The sequence below is a fragment of the Diuraphis noxia genome, unplaced genomic scaffold, assembly GCF_037042655.1.
Source record: "Diuraphis noxia isolate RWA-SAM2 unplaced genomic scaffold, SU_Dnox_SAM2 contig0001, whole genome shotgun sequence".
In the NCBI taxonomy this organism is placed as follows: domain Eukaryota; kingdom Metazoa; phylum Arthropoda; class Insecta; order Hemiptera; family Aphididae; genus Diuraphis; species Diuraphis noxia.
Genome location: NW_028301711.1, coordinates 93,783,291 through 93,804,483, shown reverse-complemented (window position 1 = coordinate 93,804,483; position 21,193 = coordinate 93,783,291). Strand labels below are relative to the sequence as shown.

Sequence of the window (21,193 nt, the reverse complement as noted above, 5' to 3'; positions counted from 1 at the left end):
TTACTTTCTTCGTTATCGAAAGACGAACACAAGCTACTGTCGAGCTTTTGTCTATCAACAGATCCTAACGACCAATCTTTCAAAACGTTTTCAGGTATCCTTTTCGAGCATTTCGAGCCTAAAAAGTCGTATTTTGCTACATGATACCAATTTTGTCAAGCACAAAAATCAAACGACGAAACCGTGGTACACGCACAATAGAGTGCACGCTTAAGGGATTTAGCGTATTGAAATGCAAATTAGATTCATAACTGGACATATTGATTCGTGACGTTTTCCTGGTCGGCATAGGCCCATGAAAAATACAGGATCGATTACTTGAAGAGGACGAGCAGCCGTTAGACTCGCGATACTAATGGGAGTAACGACTAACAGAGAAATAACGGTGAACGCTAGTAAGCAATGGGCAGCCAAGGGACCACCAACGTCCAATAACAGTGAACTTCACACAACCAGAGTAGCCCAAAGCCAAGCGGATATCAACCCATTCACCAAAGAAGAGGAAAGATAAATACATACAACTTATATCTTATAATGATTATGATAATGATAATGATACGAGCGATGGATATCTGTATATAACAGGACTAAAATAATTTGACACGAAATCCTGAGATTTATTATTTACCTATCATCTAGGAGGGATAAGCTCTGCCCCAACTACAATTGAGTAGGAGTTTCGACCTATGATATTTGTCAGTTACGAGTGTGAAGCCCCACACGAATTATACGATCTGACTACCAATATTTTACAAGTATAAATCTTTTCAAATTATGCACTCCTCCCCTCCCTTCTCATGTTGTGTGACTATCTACAAACCTTTGTCAATATGATTTTTAATTCTTATAAATAGTCTTTAATCATTATATTGTTACATTCATTTCATAGGTATATAATTTATATAGACGTCTGGCTCATTACATACCTTAATAGATTGCAGAACGATACGGGTTCAATGAAAATTTGAAAATTTGTTCAGCTACAAATCGAACAAGAAAAACAGCACTTTTTGCTCAACGAAAACGTATTTTATAAAACAATATAATATTGAGTGTACAAACAACGACGGCTTAAAACGTATTCAAGGTGCTGTTGCTTTTTGAGTGAGTGGTGACACATAAAATAACGCCGAGGGCGCTACAGCAAACATCAAGGTGGGTGCCGCCCTAGCTATTATTGATCGTTCTTAATGGACCTTGGAATAGCGCAGGCGTGCAGCAGTCAACTTAATACTATACCTAGGTAATACATTTATTTTCGTTTCGATAAGTTGAATTTGATGAGAGTCAAATTATCTGCGTACCAGAGCCACAGGCTTAGACTACCTACCAATCTTAATTCGTTAAGTATAAATGCTGATAGATTATATTATATCATACTAAAGTTGTAAAATAAAACTTATATATTATTTTATAGGATATCTACGTTTATTATATTATTATTAGATTGGTAATTCAATACTTTTGGGGGAAAAACGAAAATCGAAAAACATAAACTGTCAATTATAGTTTATAATATGACCGATATGATATCATAAATATTCAAAAAAACTTCTTCCCCCACCCAACAACAAACGTTAGATTATTTTTTAAAAGTGTTAAAAATAACAAGATTAATTAATGTATTAATCATGCCTCAAAAGCTCAAAAACAGTTTTTATGGAGTTGAATATAGATTGTTTTTTATTCGTCTATAAATGTACCTATACATAGGTAATTTGTTTATAATGTGGTGATGGCCACACAAAATATACAAAAAAATAAATTATACACATTAAAATAGCACAAATCACCACAATGATAAATGCAGTATAATAATATTTTGCCATTTATCTGTTACTTTGTATAATATTTCTCGTTTGTGTCTTAGAATAATTCCGGATTTATCATTTGATCATCCAAATTCCAGATATTAGTCAATGTTTACAAAACAGTAATATTAGGTTTAGATTCACATATATTATACATGAAAATTTTATATATTATGTAGGTATTAGGTGCCTATGATGCGTCATTGTTACATTATAATATTATAATATTCTGAGCGAAAACAAGCGACAAGCCTAGGTAAGTATTTTGATGTTGTGTTTTGGTTCAAATGTCTGATAGGTACATAGGTAATGACTTTTATAGTGATTTGGCGTATTTATTAATGTATAAATATGTGATAATATTATAGATGTTGATTATTTTCTATTTAAGTAGCCAAATGTTCATTTCTCACAAAGAAGTTCAATAAGTGATTTTAAACTAAAATCCCACAAAGAATTTGAATGAATATTTGAATATAATTTAAATTTAAATGTTCAAAATTAATAGTTTTGTGGGCAAATAGAATGTGCATTTAAAAATAAGTTTCAATACTTATATTGTAATTGCTTTTATAAGTATTATCTAATATTTGTCATTTTTCGTCACCGCCATAACGTGGATTATCGGTTGCGCGCGGGGTGTAGGCGAACATTTTCAAGGCATGCTCGGTATACGGTCGCCAGCTATAGCTAGGGTGCGCCACTAAACGGTACCGCCAGCGCGAGCAGCCCACCCACGTCGATGATGTCAAGGCCAAAATATTATACCCCATGTTGCAAACAGAAACACAGAACCTCGCCTGCGACCCTCGTCCGGAACGTTCGTTTTTAGCAGAATCCCCGTCCCCGGAGTACCCACCCGGCCCACCCTCAAAACGACATTCCACACAGAAACACACAACCCCGCTGGCGACCCTCGTCCGGATCGTTCGTTTTCAGCAGAATCCCCGTCCCCGGAGTACCCACCCGGCCCACCATCAAAACGACATTCCACACAGAAACACACAACCCCGCTGGCGACCCTCGTCCGGATCGTTCGTTTTCAGCAGAATCCCCGTCCCCGGAGTACCCACCCAGCCCATCCGCAAAACGTCAACGGGCGGCTACAACATTCCTCTGTACGGACTACCGACGTGGCAACGCCGCAGCGACGCGCTGTTCGTTCTCCCGCTTCGACGTCGCCAGACCACATACCACGTCGCCCTGTCGCCGAGCCGTTTTTGTTCCCCTACCGTGGACATTGAGCGATCCGCGTTTACCGATCGCCGGCGACTGCGTACGTCGTACAATATTATAATATTATTATCTGTTTTTCATGCGAGGCGAGGACGAACGACAACAACAACAATAATAATAATAATAATAATATTTTGTGCATCGATCTCTGGTGACATTTGAGATAAATAGAGTGCAGCACATGAATGACCTGACGGACGGAAACAACGAGAAAAATTAATTTTATGATTTTATGATTTATAAAATTAATCTGCTTACAGACAACAGCCCGTTGTCAAATAAACATAATTTTGATTTTACATTTACATGGGTTTTAAATTAGAATAACCGTACATTTCGTATTCATTTAAAAATTACGTTAATTCGCATAAAAATCAAATAGTGGCGTTCGATACCTATTACAATTTTTTTTAGTTATCACTTATTAGTTATTAATTTATTAGGTACATAAAATACATAAAAAATATAATATAATAATAATGTCATATAATGTATGTACCTAATAAAGTAATAACTAATAAGTGATAACTAAAAAAAATTGTAATAGGTAACAAACGCAATATGAAAAATAATATTAATTATATTACGCCGAATATTGACTGTTGATACAAAAATTATGTTTTAAAACAAAAGTTTTGATATGGTTTTTCATATTTTAAAATGCCAAACTAATTGTTAATTATTGACACACGCTTTGTAGTATAATGTATTAATGTGTACCTACTGTGTGTCGACCTTGACACAATCGGTAAAATATTTATATTTTTAATACTTTTGTCTTTTATAACAAATATTAAATAGGTACTTAACTAGATGAATCAAAGGTATTATTTAAATCTTTTAATTATAAAAAAAATAAATATATTTTCATCATGAATGTTTATTTTTAAACTATATATCTAATTATCTAAACATTCTAAGCTATGAATTTTATTTATAACAAATAAATATAAAAATGTGAATGAATATTCTATCTGACCATAACTTAGAAAAATAATCACCAAAACCAGTCCTATCATTGTCCAAGATTCAATTATGACATGTACATTCATCCTTAATCATTTTTTTTTCTTTATTCAATTTTACATTACAAATGTCCTATAACCTAATTGACCAAAAGCACTTATTAGTATCAAGTCCTCCCCCTTTTGGCTTTCACTTGAGCTCATAGAAGAGTAGGAGACACTAATAAACGTTATGTTGGTTATATTTTATATAATTATTGTAATTAACATATTTTTTACTTGACTTATTGACCTATTTAGTTATACACACTTGCACACTTATATAGATTCTATTGTCTTTATTTTGGGACCTAATCTGTAATTTTTCTACTCAAATATTATTTTACAAGAAAATAAATTTTTCTATAATTGTCTGAAAAAAAATAAGTTGTCGATTCAGTAACATTTTATGATAAATATCAAGTGTGCAAAATAATTATTAGTTATTTTAATATTGCAGTTTACAATAATGACTTAAATGTTAATAAGACTCGTATTCGTATAAGAGTTAATAGCAACTGTTACACAGTTTTTCTTATTACTTCTAACTTCTACCACATTTTAGAAGAGCAAAATCAAAGTTTTCAATTTTCATATGTTCCTGAATTTGGCATTAGGGTTTTTGATTTGCTATAAATTTCTGTTTCATGTTATATTACAGTATAACTGTTAGAATATTAGGGTTAATATAACATTAGACTCTAAAGTAGTAACGTCTAACCATTTTAATACCATTCATTCAAAAAACTTCCTTGAATATTTTATTTTTTCAATATCAAAATACAACACTTTATGGAGAACAATATTTAATACTTATGAGTAACAAATTTACTTTTAAGCGTACCTCATTAGTTATTGAGTTATTGATACTTATTGTGAACTATTATCTTCAACGGATATCAATAAAATAACAAGTAAAGTAATTAAGAAATAGTAAAGGTAATATAAGAGGATTTAAAATAACTGCTTTTCATACCAAAAATGCCCATACAGTATTTCAGTGTTAGGAACTTAAATTAAATAAATTTATTATATTACTTGTTACCTATTATTTACTATATTTTGTTAAATAGGTACATTTAAAAAAACAATTGATAATATATCATGCTAAATGCTATCAAATCATTTACTATATGTACAACTTTGCAACAGTAACCTACCTAATATTAAACATTTTTAGATTCTGAACGAAGTGATGAATGCATTGATTTTACAATGATGTGTTTTTTTTTTTTTTTGTGTGTCTGTGTACAGCATAACTAGTCGAAATAATGCTTCGATTTCAAACTTTGGGGGTGGTTTCCGATGTAAAAGTGAAGATCCTTGGTGCATTATATAATTTTAATTTAATATTACCATAAAATATACCGATGAAATTTACATTTTTTTTTTATTATGGTAAACATAATCCATGGACAAAATTATTAGATAAATCAGATTCTAATAAGTAATAAATTATTATTCAACTCGCAGCAACGAGAAAGAAAAAAACTTGGTACCTATTAAGTAATATAATAATATAGCACTAGAACTATAGGTATACAAAATCAATGTCGTCATGCTGTTGCGCCTTAAATAACCAACAACACCTCTTAACTTACATATCTCTCAACCAACAAAACGAACGCAATTTGTGATCTGAGTGATCGATGAATTTTATAATTTACAATTTCTAAGATTTTAGTAAAATGTAGAAAGTAGTAAAGTACGTTACTAATACTCAATATTTGTTTAATAAGAAATACTGTCTCGAAATATGATATCAAATTATAGCAAAAAATGATAATATTTCTAGATTTAAGTAGAATAATTTAAGATTAAACCTTACGAGAAAAAATTAAATAATAAACATTTGCGTTGAAAATAATTTATTTTTAATACCTATCTAATGTATATTTGCTTTTAGAAAGAATAATGATTTTATTTACTTTGTTGTTATGATATAAAATATTACTTGATTAATTATTTCTGAGTACCTATCTACATTTAAAGTTTTAAAGAATGTTATTATGATTTTATGTATACAATGAACTCTATATCAATGCAATTTTTTTACAAAAATTAATTTAATCTACTGACGTATTAATGCTTGATGATAATCTAAATTATTTTAATCACAATATTGTCATAAAATATACATAGTAATGAATAGGCCAGGTGTGGCCAACTTGCAGTTAGCGTCCTAGTCGTATGCGGCTCACATTTTATTTAAAAAAAAAAAAATATTTATTTATTAACGATAAAAACATAAGAATTATTATAAAATGTATTTATCATAGTATTTATCCATGCGGCTTGTATTAATTTTGCCACCCCTGGTATAGGCTGTCAGGCCGTCCTTCGCTCAGGATGATTTTTCGTATACAATGATTTAATTTTATTATTAAATATTAAATTTAATACAAGATTCCTTACAAATTTGTCAATCTTAATCACAAAAAAAATGTCCCCCGGAAATTCAAATTAAATTTTTATTAGCATTTGAATTTCAAATATTGACAAAAATTCGTCAAAACCATGAATATTTGCAAATTATTTTGTAGTTCAAAATTCATAATATTGTTTGTATTTATATCTAAGGTTATAAAATTTAACACCAAGTTTTCCATAAGTTTTGCTTCAAATAGTTATATAGAAAGTTTGAAGTGTCATTATAGGAAAAATGTTTTTAGCGTTTGAGTTTTAAATTTTTATGAAATCGCGTAATGATTACGATTTATCCTCAAACTAGGTATTCGTATATCTATGATAATATAAGGTATTATGAATTATGATAACTATATGATAACTACACTAATTGATTAACCATGACATATGCAAAATGCGTCTTAATTGAAAAATAAAATATTTGTTTCAAAATAGAATATATGACAATATTTAAATATAATATATCCTAGACTGACAAGTAATCTCCGTTCAGAATCGTTTTTCGTATACAATGATACCTATCATTGCATTCAAATTTAATCCCATCCATTACAGTACAGCAGAGCGACATCCACGACTTACCCGCTTTTTTAAATAGCTATTTGACAAAAAGTTGCGTTTTTAATAAATTCTTTATAGTAGTGGTTCTCAAACTTTTTTTCCATCGCGGTACATTCAGTGGCGTACTTAGAGGAAGTGCAGGAGGTGCATTGCACCAAGGTGGCAGGGCCCTTTAGCTGTGTTTTATGAATGGGGCTCTTGAACCCCTAATCGGTCTAATCAACAAGTAGCAACTGAAACTTTATAAGGGGCCTGAAAAATTAGGTGCACCCCTTTGCTTAAATACATAGATACGCCGCTGGGCACATTATTATTAGTTATTATAAGTCACTACCAACTCAATACTCAGTACTCGCAGTATACAGTTCAAATAAATATTATCTAAATATAAATATTATAATTTTATAATATTGTTTTTAGTAAAAAAAGTTCAAATTGTCGAGGTACACCCTTTGGAAACCGCTGTACTATAAGTACTTCGTAATTTTGAATTATAGTATTTACCTGATTTAGAAAAATCTATGATTTAAAAATAAAGAAAAATGTGTTACGTAGGTAGTTATTGTTTTCTTTAATTCTTAAATAAAAATTTTATAATATTTCATATTGATGATTGTCATAACTTATTTAATCCATTAATAGAACAACTATTAAGCTCTAATGAAATTCTTGAAAATATAAATAAAAAATATGTTATAGGTAATGAAGTTGCTTTTTGAACTTAAGTAATGTCCTCGATCAAATAAAAATAATGTAGATAACTTAAAAATAGTTAAATTACTATTTTGAATGGTTTAAAAAGATTCTTATCTAGTGACAATTTAATAACAAAAATAAGTTACTTCCCCAGTTCCCGAACACTGCCCGTTAGTCCATATTTATTAAATTAAGTACGTCACACCTGTGTCGTCCCGTCACACAAATATAAAAAAAAAAATGTAAAATATAACCTAACCTATCAGTTCAGCAGAATAAATTGTGTTGTTAGTTTATTTAAAAGGAAGCTACACACATATTTATTGTCTTCATCTTACAGTGCGTGGGCATAGCCGTTTTCGACCAAAAATGTACCCTTCCCTTTTCGACCAAATTTAAAAAAGGGCCGATTCACTTTTCGACCAAAAACAAAATTGTTTGTAAAATTATGGCAATTATATAATTATGTAATTTTGATAAATTATTAAAAGTATAAGTTGATAGGTATTGAATAGTACCAAGAAATTTGAATTCGATTTGAAAAACCTTCAAAATTTAAATAAATGAAATAGGTTATAGGAATAATTTTTATTGTGTGTGTAAAATTAATATCGTTTTGTAAATAATTTTGTCGCGAATTGTATTTTTACGAGTATTGTTATTCTTATTTTACAACATTTTATGCAACTTATAAAAAACTATATAGCAGCAATTATATTATTTTTTTTTACATATATTATATAAATTTTTGTTTTGGCCGAAAAGGGAATCAGTCTTTTTTAAATTTGGTCGAAAAGTGAATCGGTCGAAAAGGGAAGGGTACGATTTTGGTCGAAAAGTGAATCGGCCGAAAAGGGAAGGGTACGTTTTTGGTCGAAAACGGTCTCGCCCCTGTGCGAATCAACAATAATTTGTTTGGCTTCGTTAGCTCAAAAATTAGTACCTTTAGTACTTGAGTTAAAAAGCCAAGGAGGATAACTGTGATTGTATATTGCTGTATTTACAGTAATCCCGTAATTAAGTGAGTTACTGAGTTGTGAACGTAATTTTCGTTGTAATAGGTATATCATAGATATTTATATCAATTATATCTATACTCAAAACTTGTTAAAACATTTAAGCATCTTAAGCAGGCGCGCACCGAGAATTTTTGCTTGGGGGGGGGGGCTTAATAATTTTTCATTTTTCCTTACACACAAGACACAAGTAAACAATTAAAACTAATTTTTAAATAACCACTTTTATTTATTTTTATCATATATTAAATACCTAATATGTTATATTATTATATAGGTATTTAATATTTATAACTAAATATTTAAAAAGTTTTTGAGGACTGGGCGGTTCATTGATAGTTGAAATTTTTGGTTTAATACTAAAGAACTATACTTAAGAAGAGTACTACTAGTATCAACTTCAGGTTTCTTTCGTTTTTGACTCATTTTAACTCAGCTTTTTTTTTACTCATACGCACATTCGACACGGCTATCAAAAAAAAATCGAACAAACTGAATTATCTAAACAAGATTTTCATGCCACGGACAGTCGAAAGTCATAATAAATTATCATTGTTATCGTCGTTAACAATCAAAGCCGATCGTACGTAAACGTAATCGTTAATAAATCTAAAAATAATTTTCAACGAAATAAAAAATCGACGATTGCCACCATAGAGTATATTGATTGTCACAAACCTTACCGCGTAGTATTGAACTATTATGTATGTGTTTCTAACATAATAACAAAATTTTAAAATAAAACATTATCATTTATCATTGTTATACTATATTTTCTATAATAATGTGTAATTTAATGAAAAAAATATTTTTTGGGGGGCTTAAGCCCCAAAGCCCCCCCTTGGGTGCGCCACTGATCTTAAGAAACTCCATCACATCAGTACACAGATAATGTTAGGACGGGGGCGTTCTTTTTTCTTACCTGGGACACAACATTTCTAAATACCTCTCTGCCTATAATTAAGGTAATTTAAGCGAGGGAATAAGTTAATTCACTAATATAAAACTTCACTACATACAATTCAGTCTGATGTATGTTGGACGTAAATGTACTATATCGTCTATATCAGTGGTCTTCAACCTTTTTGGACTCGCGACCCACATTTTTAGGCCTACATTTTTCGCGACCCACGTAAGGTTTATAAAAAATCGAAAATTGCTTAATGCTTTGCAATAGTCATTATAAATAAAATGCTGTACAATCATACCAGTGTAATATGAAACATTATACCGTGATTTAATATTCATTATAATATTATAGAATAGAATATAGAATAACAATAAATTATAAAATATTGTTGATACATAATACACAACATACACTACTATTTTAAACTGTATTTTCATTTATTAAATTTCTAAATTTAATTATTAAAAAATTATTTTTTTACCTTTTATAATTTTAAAAATTTTATTTTTATTTTAAAAAGAAGACTTATCGCGACCCAAATTTGGGTCGCGACCCACCGGTTGAAGACCACTGGTCTATATCATAATATAGGTGTATTCGCATAAATATAAAAATAAGTATTATTAAAATGCAACTAATAATTTATTATTAATAAATAATTTATAATAGTAGTAGTAGGTTTTATACCATAAGTCTTGTTTGCAATATAGAGACGCCGATGACAATATAACAATATTGACAGTAGAGTGAGCAACGATCACCACCGCTATAGTGACTAAAATAGTACAAAACAAAAAGAAAATTAAGTTTTCTACTGTTATATTATAATACGGAGGATAATCTGCAAATATTATATCCGTCTTACATACGTACAAGGCCGTATCTGGAGAGGGGGGGTCCAGAGTGTCTGTACCCCCCCCCCCCCCCCCCCCCCCGAAATTTCTTCAATATTTTACCTTCTTTATTATATTTAAAATAATTATTTATTTTTAATACCAACTTGAAATATTTTCAGTCAAAAATGACTTAAGCTCCAATTAAATTTACCATTGACTATTTTTAGTTTTATATCATAATATTATCTTATGAAAATATTATTATAGTGTCTAATAATAATAATCACAGACTTCGCGCGTATTATATAGAAATCTGACGTCTATACTAATAATAGATTGTTTATTATTGAGGGTTAAGGTTAAGGTGGGTTGAAAATCATGATGGTATGCTTAGATTTTCAGAAATATATAAACCTATTGTTGCAACATTAGAAGAACTACAATTATTTGTTGACATTGAAACGTCATCTAAAGCGTTACAGTTATATAAATGTGTAACAACTAGTGAATTTATAATAAGTATGATAACTGCGACCACACTTTTTTCTATAACTTTGCCATTATGTAAAATATTGCAGTCGGTAAAATGTATAAGTAGTAACCTACGTATGATACGTACAATATAGCATAAACTATTTTGTTCGGACAACTAAACTCCTCAGTCCTCGTTCGTCCCTCTGTATTTAAGTAGAATATAGGAAGAAATGTATCCGTGTCATAGCTTTTTCTTTACGAATAATTAATACATACCACATACATACATTTGCACTTGGTAGTGGTGTTCTACACATGTGTTACTAGCGTACACAGGAATACGGGATTTTAATCTTATGTGAAAGGTACAGAGCAAATGTTTGTGAGGCCCAGAAGAAAACATTATTATTATTAGGCTCTAAATTAAAATAGTTTTAAAAGGAGTGAAAAGGTATTGTTAAACTTGAACAATAAAAATAAAAAATTAACTGGTTTTTGTTTATTACATAAATAGAATATTTTTTTCTGTAGTACTAGTATTAGTTACTAGTAATTATTATAGTATTAGTTATTCTTAAGTTATTTACAAGTTACAAAAAAATATAATAGAAATCGGATTTAAATATTAATGACATTTTTATTGTATTTAATTAATTAATTTTCATAAAAACATTTAATTATTAATTTATTCTGCTGGGACCAGTAACAGAAGTAACTATTGCAAGTACATACCAATATTTTGGTCCAACTGTCAACAGATACCCATCTCTCAAAGTTTTCAGATAGATCTATCATGAATCATGATTGAGTCAATCTTGATTCTTGGTGGAATCTTTGACGGCTATTATATTATGTTAAAACTTAAAATACATATACTATTAGACAAATTAATAATATTATAGTATTTCAATAAAAATATATTATTTTCCCAAAACCCAAAACCATTGAAAACCAATGATATATAATATAGATATGTGCATATTATTAATAATTATAAATTATATTATAAGTAATGATAAAAATCTAAAATACATAGCCCCATGGTTAGAGGTATTAAGTTTCAGGTAAGTAAATAATTTATAAGTTATAAAAATAGATTAATTTATTGTCATTTTGTCAGTCTTATTTTTAATGAAAATATCATATCCCACATCTTTATTAAAAAAAAACAAAGTAGGCAGACATAATTATATAGCGGTATAAGTGTACGTATATCATTTATATATTTTTTATATTTATAATTTATTTAATTTTTATTTATTTTATACACGTTCAGTCTTCATTTCAAACTTCATTTAAGGTAAGTGTGTTCAGGTAAGTCAGAGCTATACTCTACACACTACTCGTATTGTAGATCAGTTAAGTGTGGTGACTTCATCATGTCCGACTGCTATTACGTGTTATACGAAATTGAAGTATGAACAAAATAAGTCAAAAAAGCGCTCAAAATGGGTCAAAAATTGGTTGAAAACGAAGTACTTACTTACATGTAAAATTACTAAACGATTTACGCCTAGAACCAGACGACTTTCGAAACTATTTGCGTATGAACGAGGACACGTACATTGAACTTTTAAACTTGGTGACACCACTTATAAAAAAATAAGACACTGTAATGAGAATGGCTATCATTCCACACGAGAGGCTGTCTACATTGTAGTCTCTACAACCTTGCGGTTTTTGGCGACTGAAAGAAGTATGCAAGTTTTAAAGTACTCTATGTCTCTATAACTATATCTCCTCAATCACTTGGACAGATAATAGGTACCTGAAACCTGTACTGTTATTTTTAAAGTTATGTGGAGATTGGAGAGATTATTTAAAAGTAAATATACTTTGTTTTTATTACATTTATATAATTATTGTCGAATGTCGATGTAGTTGTTTCATTGTTTGCATATTATGTCGTAGGCAAAGAATTCAATTTGCATGCAATTTTACTATATGCCTAAACATTTTGTGTTATTTTAAAAATTTAACTATATTTTTAGTAGTTATTTATAGCTAAATGTAAATTTTATAATATAATAGCAATTTTAATTTCAATGGAATTAAGTATATTAAAAAATTGTTGAAAAAAATCTAACACGCGAGCAATTAAATTTTTTTAAATAATATAAAATGTTTCATTTATAATTTTGCTTAACTTTAAATAGGCATTTAACTAAAAGTTTTAGTGCCTTGGTGGCTTGGTGGATAGTAAAATTGCTGCAAATTAAATTCTTTGACTATTGACTAAGTAAAATGGCTATTTTGACTATATGCCTACGAAACATATAATATTAATTATTTAATGTTCTCGTTTTTAACGTTATTAATTTCCAGATTCAGGAGATTAATCGAAAGAAATTTCAAGAAAGTCTGAGTCAAAATGGAATTTTCCTCATTGTTTGGGAACAGTATGTAGTATTAGTAGTAAATACTAAGTTGATGGTAAACATGTAACAACTATCAATAGCTTGTTCTCCAAAAGTAGTTCATTTTATTGGCAATTGTAAATGCTAACTACGAATTTATATTATGTGATTTCGGGACTAATGGCCGTGGTTCAGATGGAAGTGTTATCGAAAATACAAATTTTTATACTAGGCTTAAAAATAACATATGACGTCATATTCATTCTCCGTGCGAATTTCAAGAAAGTAAAAATCAATTATATTATGTTTTTGTTGCCGATGAGTCTTTTCGCGCCAAATCAAAAATATCAAGAACAACCAGTTCAGTTTATGCCGCGCCCAGGACTTGCCTAAATGGCCAGACCTTTTCAGTCAAGTTTTAAACACAAAAACTGAACTTGTGTAGGCTGTTTATACATGTGACTGTCGAATCTGTCGATTTTTCAGCCGCGACAGTTTCTGCGGCTGAACTGCGTAAGTGAGAACGCATATCAGGCGGTTGCGTTTAAACAAAATAATTTGAATTTGTTGGGCGGTACAACAGCTGCGGCTCAACAGCTATAATATGCGGCCGGTCCTATAAGACTATAAATGTATAATATATATGTATTTGTGCTGTAATATTTATAAATCATATAATTATTGTTATTCGTTGCATAGCAGTGCATTAAATTATCTATTAAGATTTAAGAGATTAAAAAGGCTTAACCGCTAACCGAGTGGAATTTTTGTATAATTATTATTGTACATATTTTTTTTAGAAAGGAATATTACGCCAATACGTAAAATATTTTTAAAAATAGTAGGCACTCGAGTCTCAAAAAGTTGTTACTTTTTATTAAAAGTTAAATTTAAAAAAAAAAACGATTTCGAGCGGAGAAGGCATGTTTTTAAATCAAACGACACTGGTTTTTATAACTACAACAAATTTATATTTATGTTAGTAGAAGCATTGATTAAATATACTTAATATTTAAACTATGGTAGTAGTTAGTAGGTACATTTCAATTAACGCTACTCATTCAATTATTGAGATATTGGTTACTTTTGTAATATCATATACAACCTCATATGCTTTTTATTTTATATCAAATTTAAAGCGAGTTATGAGTATTTTAAAATTGTGAATTTTTTGTGCATCTTAAAATACTCATAACTTCCTTTAAAATTTAAATATATTAAAAAGCATATGAGGTTGACTAGATAACAATCATACCTTTAAATTTTATAAGAGGTCAATTCACTCTAATTTTTAAGCAAACGGAGCTACACGTGTTCTGCTGAACGTAAAATTTACTATACCTATAATGCACTTGTAAGACAGAGACAACACATGCGGGTATCACGTCCTCATATCATAAATTATAACATACATTTGATATAAAATTAATTATAATAATGTTTTATAAAAAGCAGCGCAGTATTTTAAATTCAAATGCCAACTTTGAATGTACCGTATTAATATAAATTTAGTGCTCAAATTGGGAAAAATGAAGAAGAGGAGTTCGATCCAATGATTAATAACTGCATTGTAAGTGCAAAATTATATAACATAGACCTGTGGAAAGAATTTATTGGGCGGCCCTTTCGCTTATAAACAATATTATTTTATTGTAATGAATTTTGGCCTTATCGTGAAAACAACGCGGAATTACAGAATACAAATAATATTACAAGTATTATACTATATTATAATAGTAGTATGACCAGACGAATGAGTTATGAGCGTCGTATTTTCTCGTAAAACGATAATCGTAATACCTATAATACAGTATCTGACTTTCACTATATTGGCCACGTATGTCGGCTGTTCGACGAAAATATTGGAATAAGTACCTATGTAAGTACATAATTTCTATTAAATAAGTAGATTATAAATTTATAACTAAAATAGTTAACGACCAAGAACGCAAAATATTATACCTACTAAATTATATTAATTATTACATAGGTACTTAATTATTAATTATTATAATAAATAATAATTAATAATTAATATGTATGAGCAAAACCTATAGGTATTATATTATATGTAATTCGTTTTCCGTATTTTTATATTATTATACATAGTTATAGTAACTGAACCTATGGCCTATAATGGAAATAATGGGTAAACACGAGTGGAAGATATTTATAGAATTAAGACGACGACGTTCGCAATGTTCGCATGTGGGAAGAGGGCTACGGGGGTTATCTCCTCTCGATTGACAGCGTACAATACTTTCATTTTAGCCCGCAGATGGAAAATTATTATTTGTTCCGCGAATACTGTGCACGCAGAGCACTGCTGGACTCTGATCGGTTTACCAAATTAATATAATATGATTTCATTATTGTGAGAAGTTAATACAGTTTTGTCCGTTATCATTAATTATCATCGCACATTTTGCACAGACCGACACAATAATAATAACTTTACGGCTTATCGTTTTCTGCGTTTCGTGTTTGAAGTCGGTCGCTGTGGGTTTTGAGTATTCCGTATCCGCCGGCCGCTTGTTATTCAATCATTATTGCACCCGACGGCAAAAGTCGATAAGAAATTTATTAGAGAAGACGTCGCCGGCGATTAATCAAACACAACAATAGTATTTAATATTACACATCAATCTGCCACTTTTTTTTTTTTTATTAATTATTATTGTGGACGACGACGACGACGACCGACCGACCGACAGACGACGCGACCAGCTGGAAGTCAGTTACGTTGTCTCTGCCACTTGTCACTTGTCAGTTGTCACCCACTCGCACCGATTTGCGCTTTGACAGTTTGACGTGCCATCTTTTGTGACGAATCTGTCGGACTGTTAGTCCGTTGTCCACGAGACGGCAATCCGTCTCTTCGTTGTTGTCTACCGGAAAACTTCGTCCTTCGCCGCCTCCGCATAAGACTTCAACTGAATTGTAAAGGTATGAAAAAACTTCGTAATACATTAAATTGTAATAATATTAATTGACCGGTAGACCGGTTGCACCTCGCAAACTGTGTCGATCCGGACGAATTCGGTTCGGTTAGATTAAAAAAAAAAAAAAAAAACGTTTTGAAGTAGGCTGAATTTGTTAAGGGCATAATATTTCTCGGTGACTATTATAAGCCATCCGAGTTTTTCTATTTTGGTCGAACGTTCCTTTATTATACTTTTCGTCGCCAACTGTGGCATGACATTTCTGATTTAACGGTAAATTTAGTAATACCTTACCTCCTAGAGCATTTGTGTATCAAAATATTAAGTTTAGGCAACCTCTCCCTTCCAAAAAAAATGTATTTAATAATTTTTACTTTAATATTTTAAACTCTGTATTTTTGCCTGATTTATGACCGGGGGGCCCCCACAACACACTCATACACATTAAAAAGTTAAGTTTTGAAGATAATATTATTTTATTTATTTTATCTCACAAATACTTTATATATCTAACCAATTAGTTAATTGGTTAGGTTAATTAATATACCTATTTAAAGTCTTGTTCCAAAATTGGCTAAAATATACAAAAATCATAAAAATGCCTATGGACTTTTACCTATATTTTAAAAATATACCTAAAATGACTAAAATAAACAGGTTAATAGCTATAAAAATGTTTCTTATCTAATTTTTAAGTTTTTTTTTATTAATCAAAATTTCAGCAATTTATGGTCATTAGCTGTTTGTAGGAACAGTTGGGTTGAGCTTGGAATATGTGTCTTATTATGTGTGGCAACAATTTGAGCGTTTTTCCAGTTGAGTATACAACCGCTCCACAATTAAATTAATTTACATGCCTATCAAATATTTTAAATTAGGTACCATATTATATTTTATATACAATTACATTTTTTTTAAGCATATTTTTTGTTTTTTAATTACATAAGTGCCTGGTGCAGACTAGACTACAGTTCTGTTAGATAGTAGGCTTTTGTACAACAAGGGCACAGAGTCCTTCATTGGTAAACGCCAAGAGGGTATAATTAAAAGATATCTTAAATCTTTATTATCCTATACTGTTATTTCAGAGTTATATAATAGAATACTATAAATCTATATGCTTAGATAATATATTATTGGTGTGATGTATTTAAAGTTGGTATTAATAATTATGATCCATAATTGATTAGATTTAATTAAATTATAAATATTATCATTGTAATTCACAGTTATTGATATAAATAGTTGCAATTCTGTATTGACTTAAAACCACCAAGTTAAAAAATTGATGAATTTAATAGAATAATATGATACATTTTAAGGAGTAAAATATAGGAAATTAGAATAATAAATTTTGATATTTTAAAAATTATATGCACACTATAAATACTTAAGTATTCAAAAAATATAGATTAGGATATTTATAAATTGTAATGGATTAATTTATTATAATGAATATTAAAAACAGGTGTTATTTTAAATTTAAATTTTGAAAAAGACATTATTTGTATACAAAACTAATTCATAAATAAAAGCTATAGATAGATATCCATTTAATAATTTATTATTTTCAACAGGCTACGACTGTGTTTAGTAAAAAGTACTCATTGCTCCTCATCATTTTATGTAGACAGCCATATTCTAAATGTATTGTATATTTCTAATTTATCATAAAAAAAAATATTTGAAACATAAATTATTTCAATCATGAAATAATAATAATGTTTAGGTAATACATTTGTATACTCTTTTTCTAATGAGAATGGACTAGGCTAGGCAGCAAACAAAGCCTAGTTTTAGTTTGCGTGTCAGCCCCACTCTATAGTCGTTAACACCACACACCCTGCCATATGCCCAAGCATAGTGAATTCTCATTTGAAAATGACTGTAGAACATTTTAATTTAATTTTTGGAAACAAAAAAATGATCAATCAAGTACTTAGTTTGTTACTTTTTGTTAATTGTTGTTATATAATATAGTCTGCATAGACGTCCCAAACACTTAATAGGACTATAGCTGATATAACCCAGATAAATAATGAAAATTGTTCCATAAGTTTATTTTGGTAATTGAAGAATTGTCCCGATTATGTGGTTATCATAATATCATACCTACTTATTTTAATTTGTATAATCTTTATAAAGTATTTTTACAATAAGTACAATAGATGGAGGAGAGATAACTAAGAGGGCTTGATTGAAAAAACTATTCAATAATAGTACTTAATTCATTTTACATTTTTAATGATAATAATTATTAATTTAAAAATGTACAACAATAACTGCAATTCACTGAGTTTTGTCAAAATTAATAAAATAATAATAATAAAATGAGACAGGATATTTTGCTAGGAAAGGGTATTGTAGGAAATGTTTATGAATGACACATACTTTTTTCTTGGACTTAGGATTTTAGATTTTAGAATGTACAATTTAATTTTAGTGCGGGCTGCATTAAATTTGTTAAAGGGCTGTATGTGGCCACGGGCCTCATAGTGGGGACTGCTGTTCTAAAGTAATGCTATGAACTTATAAATGTGTTCTAGTATATTATGATTCATAAAAACAGCTTTTCGGGATTAGGTCAAATGTATTAAATTTTAAAATTATATTAAGTTATTTCTATTTATACAATAGGTGATGACTATTACTCGATTATTCCCTTCTTCTCAGACTCAATGAAAAAGTTGTCTTCAATTTTTTTTTTTTTTTAATGCCATTTTACATGGATTATAGTAATCTATAAGATATGTAATAACAAAAATAATAATTGTTTAAATGGGATTATTTCGTTTTACCCCCAGGCATCATCTAATTACGTCCAATTATTTAAGTGCCAACTTGACATGATTATTTCGGGGAATCAATTAAATCTATGAATTCATCACTATTATTATTTTATTAATATTGTTGGTATTTTGATATTTAATATTTATATGTATATATATATATATTTGTTTTATTTTAGATATCACAAATAAAAAATGTCTAATACCATTTATGAAGAATTTCTCAGTGTTGACAAGTCCTTCACTTCCACATCAACATATTACAGATTCATCCATACAACTAGTTCCAATTTTTATGATGATTCATCTTTAGTTCCTATTTTTTGTAATCGTACATCAACAGATCTTGGTGTTTGTAAACTATCTTCGACCACTCATAATTTAGACTATAGTGTTTTAAAATTAAAAAACAGCTCCAAGATAAAAGATCCAGTTGCTATTAGTGCTCCTTTATTATCTTTCAATCAAGAATCTTCAAAAAAATTAAGTATAACTTCTTGTTTCCAAATGCAAATGCATCAAACAAATCAATGCACTAAATGCGATTTAAAATTTTTAAATAGTAAAAATGTTAATTTGTATAAAAGTATTTATCATAAACGCAAAAGTCTAGAAGATCAGAAAAAAGTAGATTTTATGTATTATTTATCAAAACGTTATAATTTTGTTACTGTAACTGAGAAAATATTTTCATTTTTGCACGGAAAAGATATTTTAGCAATGTCTATGGTATCTAAAACATGGAGTAATGCAATAAAATACTCGCCATCAGCTAAAAGAAAGAAAAAATCTTATGTATCATACATGAGATCAGAAAAAGAAAATCATAAACATGTTGAACGAAGACGTTTGTATTTACCAAGTAGAAGAGTTTTTGGGGATATTAGTAATATCATGCGTTTTCCATTAAAATAATATGGACATTCAGAAGCACATAATCAAATTAGTATTTCATTGATTTCAATAAGGTGAGTTCATTATTTGTAATTAAAAAGAAATAGAAACCATTAAAGAATTTAATTTTGTATTGGAGAATATTAGTTGTTAATTTTTTTCATAGAACAATCTGCATAAATTAAATAATATATATTTTATAATAATTTTAAAAATGTTACAATATACATCGTTTTTATCTAGGTATATAGAAAAAATAATTTATGTTTCAAATTACTATAAAAATATTATTATTATTATCTTTTAATGTACTAAACAATGTAATGGTTAAAATGAAATATGTCATACTTAGACTGAACTATATATTAATCACATTTACGTGGCAAAAAAAAATAAAAAATCATAGAAAAAACATTTTAAACTGTAGTTCGTAATAATTTCAGGGTTTTTTTTTTTAACTAAATTAAATTCTTGAAATAATAGGTATATAAACAACATTAAATTTATTATTTGTGTTATAATATTGATAACTTCCTAAGCAGTCAAATAGATTTATAAATTGTTACTTATATTTATACACATTTAACAATTCAATATTTACTACATTGCAGGTTCCTCACAAGTTGTTGCAGGTTAAACATGGTCATTAGTATGTAATTCTTAACTTTTCGTGTTAAATAATATGTGCTTCAAATAAATGTTATATATATATAATGTATTATTATAAAATGTTAATATTAGATCTCTTGCTAATGTATAATAATATTTTACAGATTTAATAAATTGTTTTTTTTTGTTTACTTATCTGTAAAATAATTTCTCATTCATATGTATTGTTTTTTTTTTTTTTGTAATGTATTTACAAGAATTGTTTAAAGTAATTCTCACATATCTTTTCCAAACCTATATTATTATACAAAAAATGTTTTTGTTATTCAATAGCAATTGTTTATAAAATAAGTGTATTACTTTATTTAATCTAGTCTTTTTTGGTATTAAAATTTGAATTAAAAATGTATTAATGTTCTAATTAATGATAATAAAGTAAAAATCAGTTAATGAATAAATATTTATTTTTACTAATCCACCTGTTTTCTTAGCAAAAAATTACAAAAATTCTAATAATTAATTAATTTTTGGGGCTTGTATTTAAATGTAGTAAATTGTAAAAATGCATATTAAATTGTTTATTTTACACTAATATGAGCAAATCTCAATAAGTTAAAATAGTATTAATTAA

General features: G+C 28.8%; 1 protein-coding gene and 1 pseudogene across 1 annotated transcript; both read left to right on the top strand.

The window, feature by feature from the left end:
- Window positions 1-12,011: 12,011 nt before the first annotated feature.
- Window positions 12,012-13,750, top strand: LOC149062494 (uncharacterized; annotated as a pseudogene).
- Window positions 13,751-15,541: 1,791 nt separating this feature from the next.
- On the top strand, window positions 15,542-21,020 carry LOC107171471 (uncharacterized). Its single transcript, XM_089217833.1, has 3 exons — window positions 15,542-16,274; window positions 19,239-20,027; window positions 20,565-21,020. The coding sequence occupies exon 2, from the start codon at window positions 19,255-19,257 to the stop codon at window positions 19,972-19,974; it is 720 nt and encodes a 239-aa protein (XP_089073959.1). The 5' UTR covers window positions 15,542-16,274; window positions 19,239-19,254; the 3' UTR covers window positions 19,975-20,027; window positions 20,565-21,020.
- Window positions 21,021-21,193: the final 173 nt, after the last annotated feature.

Coding starts and splice junctions, on each gene's coding strand:
- LOC107171471 (XM_089217833.1), top strand. CDS start 19,255: ATGTCTAATACCATTTATGAAGAATTTCTCAGTGTTGACAAGTCCTTC.